The following is a 10,031-nucleotide window of genomic DNA, read 5'->3' as shown; positions in this document are numbered from 1 at the left end:
ACTAAATGACCCTTAGGGGTCCCATCTAACTCTTCGATTCTATTATTTTACGACATGTATATGTCAGTTTGCATTTCTTTGTACAGAAAGTATTGATCTGATGGGTAGGGGTCTTTCCTATTCTAATTAATTCAAGAGGGTTCTGGAAGTTTCTCTGTGTAAAAGAAACAAGCAGAAGGTTCATGATGTTTGGGTTATACCTTCAAAGAAGCTGCGTACAGCTGGCTTAAACTGGTTCTCTTATCTCTTTTTGTCAAGGTCATGCTGACTATAATAATAGGCCAGGAGTAGCCTGGGTTTCACTTTTCTCTTTCTTTCTGTCTTTCTTTCCTTCTGGTGTGGTGTTCTATACATAGTATGCTTAGTTGTTAAGGTTTAGACTTATAATAAGTTACTGTAAGTTAAAGTCAAGTCTGCTGCAACTGGATTTCTTATGGACAGTGCCAATCCTGAATGTACTGTATTGGATTTATGACCAGTCTTCTCCTTCTTTGGGGATCACTCGTAAGCCTTCAGTAGCAGTAAAGCTCTGCTGGATGAAATATTAATTGCCCATGGTCTGTTTTGGGGGGATCCTGCAACGTGTTTAAGTTTTTACTCTGCTAACTATACGTCGGAATTCTGCTCTGGATCAATATTGAGCAGAATTTCATGACATGATTGGCAGAGCTACATCTTATTGGACTCAGTAACTTCTGAGTAGGCTCTGTAAGCAAGCAGGCTTACACCAACTTTCTCTCTCTCTCTTAAGCTCAGCTGGTAGAGCGCGAGACCCTTACTCTCAGGGTCGTGGGCGAAAGATTCCTTGTGAAAACCCTTGCGGTCTGATTCTATTGATGGCTCTTGCTTTGGTCTGTTCGGCGCTCGGCTTCCTCTGCCTGTGCTAGAATTCCTCCTCTCGGTGCGTGATTGCGTTGGCCTCGCCTGCTCTTGCGCCGGCGCACTGCGGCGAACGGGAGAGCTTGAAGAGAGAAGCGGCCCCGCCCACGTCGCGCGTCACCGACGTCTCGTCGTCTCTAGCCATGGCGGACGAGGAGCTGGAGGCGCTGCGCAAGCAGAGGATGGCCGAGCTGCAAGCCAAGCACGGGGTGAGCGGGGCGGAGGGCGCCGGGCCTGCACCGTCCCCTCACACGCGGGCGGGCGTCGCCTTCGGCGCTTCGCCCGGTTTCCTGGCCCACAGGCGAGGCCCCTATGGCCGGCCGGCCAGGGGAAGGGCGGGCCTGGGCCTTCGGTTTTAATTGCATGGCGCTAGTCCTCACTGCGGGCTCAGGGCCGCCTCAGGCGTGGGAGGCAAGGCGGGAGGGGCGCAGAGACCACCCTGGGAGAAGTCAGAGGAAGAGACCCGTGTTTTGTGTATTATGCACGTCTGTATATACACACACACGTGTGTTGGGATTATTTCCAATGCTACATATCTATTCACTCAGGAAACCCATTGAGTACGCTCACGAAAGTGTATATACAGGGGTGGCAGCACATCTCTTATTTTCAGGGTTTCCACTTCTTTGTTTAAGGGGAAAAAAAACCCAAAGCAGCTTACATCCAATATTATCACAAATATCTCTCTTTTAAAAAAAAATGAATGAAGTTAACCAGTTGAAAGAGAGAAAACAAGGACCGATGGTGCTGTCTTTCTTGGTTTTTTTGGGTTTACCCTACGTGGGCTTTTGTGCATGATTGTTGTCAACCATAAGTCGTCGTCCCCCCCCCCCCCCCAACATCTTTATCCATGTAACCACCATGGGAGAGGTAGGTTAGGCCCAAGGTGGCCCAGCTAGTGTCATAGCTGAGTGGGGATTTGAACCCGTGTCTCCATGGCTGTATTCTGACATTGGCTATGCCACACTGGCTCTGAGTGGGAGTGAGCAGGGGTTCTATGATTCGGCCACTGTCTGGAAATAGGGCTCAGCGATTTTCAGTCCCAGCACCAAATGCAGCTCTTTGCTCCACTGTCCCACACCCAGTTGCCAACCTGGAGAAGGGGCTTGTGTCAAAAGCACTTGTCAGTCACCCACTAAGGTGGGCCTGTCAAATCTAGCCATTGACTAGGAATCTAGAGCCAGCCTTTGCAAAGACATTACTGGTACACAACATCTTTTTTGCCAGCTCAGCTGTTCTTATATGCCCATTTGTGGCATCAAAGGGGGGGGAGGAGAAACTTCTGTGAAGTTTTCTTGCCTGGTGACCTACAGGCAATTCTTACCTCAGTTTGCAGGCATGTATTAAGTAACTTGTCCATCTGTGGGGCTGAAGTATAGCTACTTTCCCATCTTAATTGGTAGATTCTATATTACCTGAAGGTTGCATACTTCAACACCCTCAAAAGTTGACTCTCATCATTTAGGATCTAGTGCCTTCTCCCTACCTGGGAGCAGTAATAGCTGTGCATTTATGAGTTTTTCTGTATGAGAACAGTCCTGGCCATATATGTGTACTTTAGCATTTGTTTGTTTGTTTGTTTGTACTTCTTCAGTAGTGCTATGCTTTACTACTAAACTGGTTCTTATTTCTAACATTTCAGGATCCTTCCAGTGACATCGCACAGCAAGAAGCAAAACAGAGGTAACAGTGGGGATGAAAACAAAAGCCACCTTTTCGGTAGACTGATACCCCTTTATTACGTCGTGCACAGTAGCGGGGAGAAGGCACCCCTTCACATCTTAGGGGTTTTTTTTGCTAGTATGATTGTATCCTGTAATCAGTATTACCACATGACTGGAAGCATGTTGTGAGATACATCTACTGGGAGTTATCCAGATTCATGTCTCTGCAGGTGGGATGGCGGGATAAAATTAACTTTTAATATAATAATAAAAATTATAGGAAAAATGAAGGTGAAACAAATAAACAGCAACAGAGGTATGGGCTGCCATGTTTGTTTTTATTACTAAATTAAGTGTGATTTAGAGGCAGAAACAGAAGAGACACAGAACATTGGGACCAGGAGAGTTTACCAGGAGAGTTTTCCCCCTTTTTGTCATTCTCCTTAAATAAGGTTGCTATCCTTTTTGTCTTTATTAGAGCTTTACAATGCACATACTCTTCTAAATGGGTGTGTAATCTTCCTGCATCAAGAGCCCACTATTAAACGAGTGATAGTTTAACCTTTGTAGGGGTTTGGTACTGAGCCATGAATAGCTTGTGATCTGCCTCTATACTGAATGTGTTTCAAGTTTCCATAGTTGGATTCTCTTTCCCAGATAATAATAAATGAATTTGTCGTCAAATTCCACAGTAAATTCCATAAGGATAGTAGTTTAAATGATTTAAATATAATTGAGTACTAGCAATGTCTAAATATGAAATTTCCGGTTGTACAAAATGGTCAGTGTGTTTTACTTTCTTGCAATGCACTGCACATCTTCTGAAGCTATAATTTTTCTGCATAATTTTTCTATTACAGGGAATCAGAAATGAGGAATAACATTTTGGCTCAGCTTTTGGATCAGGCAGCTCGTGCCAGATGTAAGCCTCCATGATGTATTCTGACCAACTTCTAATACCTTTCTTTGAGTCCATCTTACTTAGATTGCACATACCTAACTTTACTAAAGGAAAATAATAGTGTTTTGGGTCCAGTTCTAGGCACACTTATGTGGGAAGTAGGTTTCAATTCTCACTACATTTGCTTTTTCTGTTCTAAGGAGGATGCAGAGGAGACGCCCCTGGATACCACTTTCTGAACTTATTGTTGATATATAGTTAATTATTCTAGAATGGTCATTAGTGAGGACTGCTGAGTTAAAAGCTGCTTCTGCAGAATAGTGTAGTGGTATTCCTAAATGTATTGGTGGGTGCTAAGCTAGGACTCTGGACTGGAGTTGACCTCAAGAGGATGGTTGACTGTTCCCCTTTGCACATATCTGCAGCTCTTGTCAGTTGCTCCTGGACCCTGAAGCACTGCAATCTGAAGGCATTACTCTGGACTCCCCCCCCCCCCATCTAAAAGTTGAGTGGAATGGAACAATCAGAAAGCAGGAGGGAAATGTAAAGATCCTAATAAGCCATGTTTGAACAAAGCAGTATACCGAGTTCCTTAAAATACAGTTTTCCTTTTTCATAAGACCAGGCATAGATCAGTAATCCATCAGTAACAGTTCAAGGCCTTTTGCAGTACTGTGAATAATAAGTCTTGCCTGACTTTAGTAACCTGGTGGCGTTTTAAAAAAATTGCAAATGTATGTTTTCCTTTTTCAGTAAGTAATTTAGCGCTTGTGAAACCAGAAAAGGCAAAAGCAGTGGAGAATTACCTCATACAGATGGGCAGGTTTGGACAGTTAGGTGGGAAGGTAAGTGGAATCTCTGTCATGACTTCTTGATGAATCAAATATAGGAAATAACTTTCATGAAATACAGATTTATAAATAAATGTTCAAAGGCAGGCAGGCTTTGTGCATCCTACAAAGCCGTGGTTTCGATTTAACCAGTTTATTGAACAAACCATGAATCGCCTCACAGACTAGCAAACAAGCTGCCGCTTGTTTCTCTGACCTTTGGCTTGTTTTCCACCTGTTCCTGCTTTGTGTCTTCGTTGCCCGACAAAATGATGGTCAAGCAAGGGTTTGGATATCATGCTAAACCACAGTGATAACAAGCCGTGGTTAGGACGGCTGCAAACAACCATGGCTTCACCTTGTGGTTTGTTAGTAGAAAGCAAACACGGGTTATTCTGCTGGACTGAGTTTGCTGTTGCCTGAAAACAGAATGCCAAATTAGATGGATCTCGTGTCTCACTTGGCAAGATAATTCTTACACATCCTGCAAAACATTGATTTATAAGCTTTGAAAAGTTGTACTATTATAGGATAATTCTCTAGCCTATTCACACTTGTTTCCAAATCGCTTTTTTTAGTCTTATATAAAAAGTCGATGAATCGTTTTATGTGACATGGGGGATAGCTGATTACCTGTTAATGATGCTGTGGTGGTGGTCTTTGCTGTTTGGTTTTGTCCTTCCACTGTCATGATGCTCTGAATGAAAGTGTTACCTGTGTGTAGTGTTTTAAGTTGCTTGTATAGGGTGTGTCCTTCTGCCCCCAGAGGGAGGCGAGGAGGAAATGTGCCATTCCCACCAAATGAGTATCTGCTACATGAGATTGTTTTTTTTACTTCCTAGGTAACTGAACAAGGGTTGATAGAAATACTTGAAAAAGTGAGTCAGCAAACTGACAAGAAAACAACAGTAAAGGTAGGGCATCTTAAAAACTGGAGCCTGTTCGCCAATGGTAGAGTGGTCGCAGGATCACAGCATAGCCAGTATTTTTTGTTAAAGGTTTACTACATCTGCATGCTTCTTCCTGTATGAAGCTGACAGCTTATACAGAGCAGAAAATCTGTATATGGCTACTGCTTACAGTTTGGTGGGGTGGGTGTGGCCAGAATTGCAGCCTTGAACTCTTGGGAAGAGTAGGCAGGTGACTTCATCTCCGAGCTTAGTGCTGTAGTGCTTCGCTCTAAGATGAGAGACAAAATATCCTCCAGTTTGTTCTTTTCAGAGCGCTTTAATCAGTCCAGGAGATAAAGCAGCCGGGGCCACTTTCTGCAGCTTGGTGGGAGGATGTAGCCTACAAGCTGGCCCCTATTATCCCTTGATATAAAGACTATACTATTGTAATAGATTTGCTTCAATGTATCTTGAAAATACATATAGCAATACAGCAAGGCAATGAACAAATACTTGGGTATTGACTTTTAGGCTGGGCAGGTGTGAGCTGGCAAAAAACCTGGGAGCTTCCTTGCTTCACGCAGCTCTCTGCTTGCTCTTGTTCTCATAACACAAACAGGGAATTCTTGATTATTAAACTTGGCCTCAAAGTTATTTTCACCTACACTGTGTTTTCTCCCCTAGTTCAACAGAAGGAAAGTTTTGGATTCTGATGAGGAAGATTAATTGGTGAAAGGCAAATCATCTGGCGTATGTCAAGGAAAGTGTGCTGTGCCTGGCAGAAGCATAGATGAAAAGTTTACACTTTTTTTCCCCTGTACACATTTTTTTATATATAAAGGGATGATCTTGTGTTCTGTATAATAAAATTAAGTGAAATGGTTTTCTTAGACCGCTTTTATAGCAGAGGCCTGAGAAGTTGTGGTTCACTCCCTGTCACTTGGACTTCATTTTTCCTTTGGACACTGCTATGCCACTGGCACCTGTGGGCAGCATGCTTGTCGTACTTCAGTGGCAACAGGATGCCTCGTAACCCAGCAGGGAATGAGAAAAGCTGTGTTGCAAGCAGCCTGCTGGTTTTGTCAAAGTTAGTAGAGTTGCATGTGCAGGAAACAAGATTTTGATTTGAATATGTAAGATTGGAGGCTGCTGTATAAACATGACATTCATGATCCTTTAACCACAGTTGAAGGATTTGGAGCAGCCATGGAGTTTTCCCATCCATGTGGAAGCTCTCCCTCCCCTTTCTCCCAAGGATGGTAACTAGAATTTGCTGTTAGGCTTTTTAAAGCCATTTCAGCATCCTAGTGGACAGCAAATTCCGGTTAGCGTGGTTGGTTTTGAAGCATTGGTCTTCAGTTGGCATGTTGGGGCCTGATCTAAGGTAGATTGCAACAGGAGCACCACCACTGTACAGATAGGTTAGAAAATTAAGAAACTGGTCCGCAAATGCATGTGTTGGTCCCCAAATGTTGAAAACTACTGGTTTAAATGTTAAAGGATCATGATGTAATGTGTGAGTTACATGTCATGTCCGCTTGGGTACTGGAACACTTGCAGTATCACTGAACCAAAGCCAGAGGGGTTTATCAGAATATGGTTCCATGATACAGTATCTTGCTGGATGATCTGTTGCATTGAAAATTAGATAAATCTTGGTTGGCACGCTATGAAGCTTGAAATAACGTGTGCTTGGGAAATATTTCTCTCAAGAGATGTCTTTCCCCACCCCCTGCCATACATTTGCTAATAGCATGAGTGATTGAGAGTGATGCAACCAAAGTCAGGATCTTTAAAGCCCTTTTCATTTCAACAGAAGACTTAAGCATGTGCTTAAATCTTTCGTATTAAAATTATTTAAAGGTTTAACAGCAGCTGGATTCTCTTAAATATCGTTCCAACACAGAACTGTGTAGACCAGGTGGTGAACTTTTGGCTCACCAGATGTCGCCAAACTGCAATTCCTGTCATCTCGCAAGCTAAAGGTTGGTAGCAGACAAAACATATTTGTTCTCATCCAAACTGCCTCCTTTTCTCAGGCAGCTATTGAAACAGCTGCCTAATTCCCCTGGCCATCATGGTGCCATTGTGACTTCAGGTTGTGCCTTTTTGTTGAATGCAAAATGAAATGGTTTTTGTATGTCTACTGTACCAACATCCCATGTAAGGCAGACTGTAAATGGAGGAGGGGTTTGACCCTCTTCTTCACTGTGGAAGTGGAACATATAGAATAAGAGCTTTGAAACATATTAAAATCTTTCCATAAAGAAACCTGAGTTGTAGAGAGCAATTATTTGTCCATTGTAATTGTATTAAACTATAATTAGTGCACATTGACACTGGTGCACTAATTGTTTACAGCTGTGGCCAAATGCCTCTTTCTTTGGGATAAAGCAGGGAAGACACCATTCCCCGTGTCTCTGGGTGCTGTAAAGCATTAGGCACTGATTTTTGAAAAAAACAGTGCATGTTGCTCCCTGCCCCCTCTACAATGCTCATATCAAACTTGATAATTTTTCACAATTGCATACAAGGGAACTTGTTTACAGTGGAGGCTTAGGATGACCCAGAATGCATTGCTTTTCTCCTGCTTCCAGACTCCACAGAAGCACCCATACCTTCATGCAACTAGATCTGTGTTGCTAAAACTGGAACATGAGCAACAGGCTATAAAGTTTTCAGAAAATGCTTTATGGCAGCAGCTCCCATCAACCAGCAAGCTGCAATACATGACTTACCATAAATAAAGAGTCACACATTAAGAGCATAGATTAGTTAATTTTACTATTTCTTTCTCTCTCCCATCATTTGGCACAAGTCAAAGGCATGTAAGAAAACTAGGTGAACTCAATTACTTAGTAGAAAAATATACTTTTCCTTGTCCTTCAGGAGCCCACTAGCATTCTACCTTTTTATATACCTTACACTAACATTCTGAACAGAGAAATATTAAACAATAAAAACCCAATGTATTGTTTACAAATATTACATAAAAACAGAATTGGAATTGACAAAAGTTATTGTGCTGTTCAAGTGATAATTCAACCCCTCTTAAAAATAAAAATAAAGAATGGAATGTTTACCAAAATGACGCTCCATTACTAAAAGTGCCCCCATCTATCTGGAAGTGTCTTTTCAAGTAAGGTCAACTAAGCAGCTCTTCCAAGACCCGGTGGATACAGATGTACTCTCTAGCTAGACTCATTGCATTTAGTGGAATCGTATTATTGTGCCATGCATATTAGCTATTTTAAATTAAACAGGGTAAGGTTGTAGTCTCAATACAAGTATTTGAGAATATGTTCACTAATGTGGGCTGCTACATAAAATAAAATGATTCAAAATCAAAGTCTCAACTCTGCTAGTCCTGCTCTCCATAAGAAGATGTACCCTTTGTTTATAAAACAGTGACTATAACCTCCCTCACTTCCAACTACCCATATATGGCCCATGTTTCAATAAAATAAATGAGAACCAAAGGATCTGTGCAATCTTGCCCTTTGTGTCAAACTATGCTGCCGGTGTGTCTAATTCCTTTCAACAATTGGTGTAAACTAGTAGTGCAAAAATGGAAATAAACTGCTGTCTTTTCAAACTATAATTATGTAGGCCTTGGAAGTCCCATAGGTATTCTGTTCCAAACTTACACCCATTACAGTTATATCTGATTTCAAGACTTCAAGTACAGACTAATGTGTCTCATAGTTTTTGATATCTCCATATACATCTCAGTTGTGTGTCTGTTTAAAATGGATCACAACTGTTGGGTTTTGTGGATCCAACTGCAAATAAACAGCCCTTCTGTCTCCAACTGCAAACTGTGTTGGTTGAGGGAGGAGAGGTTCCTCTTCCTGCCAGTCTTCACATTGCAATTTTGAATCCCTTGATCCTAAGGATTCTTTGATTCTTGAAGGGAGTGGAACTGATGCCAATTGGTGTTGCTCTTGCTGCTGCTGCTGCTTTTGGTTACAAACTTGCTTCTTTGCCAGTGTTTTCGAAAGCATCAATCATCAGAGCAGCCTTCCAGTGAAGAAACAGGGGCATCTCTGGATAAATTGTGGATGTCATCTGCATCTGAAAGGGCCACATTAACCGTGTGTCTCCGATGCATTAGTTTACTTCTAAGAGGCGCTGCTGCCACATCAGACTGGACTTCATCCAGTGTGGGCTCCCCTCTGCTGCTGGAGTCAAGGATCTGCACCCTGCTTTGTTTTAAAGGATCCACGGGCTTTAGCTTGCTCTTATCAAAGCTCTTAATAGCTAACTTGAGAATCAAAACAAAAAAGAGCAGTTAAGATGTTTGATTTTTATCTGGCTGATAAATCTAAAGCAAATACCATTAAAAGTTTCTCCTACTAATCAGCTGCTACCCACCTGTAACTTCAGCCCAGTGGGTCAAGTCTGGCTTTCTGGGGCAGCAAAAAACAACTCTTTGCCTTCCTCTTTGTGAAAGCCTTTAAAGAGTGCCATCCTACCTACCCCCCTACCCCCGCCTCCAATATCTTTAAACAATATCTTCTTTCCCCCCTCATCCCTGACCATCCTGATTGTCTTTTTCTGAACCAATTCATCTACTGGACCTCTCCACTAGATAAAATATAGGGGAGAAGGAATGGACCATTCAAGTAAGAGGCACTCCATGTTGAGGAAGGTGCTATGGCTGGCACACCTTAATTATGTCCTGCCCTTCCTCCCAAGGAGGTCACAGTGGGAGACATCGGGATTCTCCCATTTTTATCTTCATAACATGCCAGGTGAGTGTGTGTGACTGTTGAGTAAGCTTACAACCAACTCTGTAGCAAGTTGGGGTCTGAAATCAGGTCTCCCCAGCCATAGACTCTTGTCTATTATGATGCATATCCAGCAC

General features: G+C 42.4%; 2 protein-coding genes across 9 annotated transcripts in view; one reads left to right on the top strand and one right to left on the bottom strand.

Annotated features, from left to right (window-relative positions):
• Window positions 1-935: 935 nt before the first annotated feature.
• Window positions 936-7,435, top strand: PDCD5 (programmed cell death 5). 2 transcript variants are annotated; one of them, XM_081924147.1, is made up of 6 exons: window positions 936-1,088; window positions 2,522-2,562; window positions 3,404-3,465; window positions 4,198-4,289; window positions 5,117-5,210; window positions 5,243-5,268. In XM_081924147.1, exons 1-6 carry the CDS (start codon window positions 1,023-1,025, stop codon window positions 5,251-5,253), a joined length of 366 nt encoding a protein of 121 aa, XP_081780273.1. In that variant the 5' UTR covers window positions 936-1,022; the 3' UTR covers window positions 5,254-5,268. The 2 variants fall into 2 exon arrangements, with proteins under 2 accessions (XP_081780273.1, XP_081780272.1); XM_081924146.1 differs by lacking the exon at window positions 5,243-5,268 and adding an exon at window positions 5,849-7,435 and having other exon boundaries at window positions 937-1,088; window positions 5,117-5,188.
• ANKRD27 (ankyrin repeat domain 27) overlaps window positions 6,003-10,031 on the bottom strand; it is a 55,655-nt gene continuing 51,626 nt past the window's right edge. For all 7 annotated transcript variants that reach the window (XM_081924009.1, XM_081924012.1, XM_081924010.1 and 4 more), the window contains one exon: window positions 6,003-9,428. In XM_081924009.1, the coding sequence (XP_081780135.1) occupies window positions 9,168-9,428 (261 nt within the window). In that variant the 3' untranslated portion in view covers window positions 6,003-9,167. The remainder of the gene's footprint in view (window positions 9,429-10,031) is intronic.

This window comes from Podarcis melisellensis, assembly GCF_964234715.1.
Source record: "Podarcis melisellensis genome assembly, chromosome: 8".
In the NCBI taxonomy this organism is placed as follows: Eukaryota; Metazoa; Chordata; class Lepidosauria; order Squamata; family Lacertidae; genus Podarcis; species Podarcis melisellensis.
This window is presented reverse-complemented; position numbering and strand designations above follow the sequence as displayed.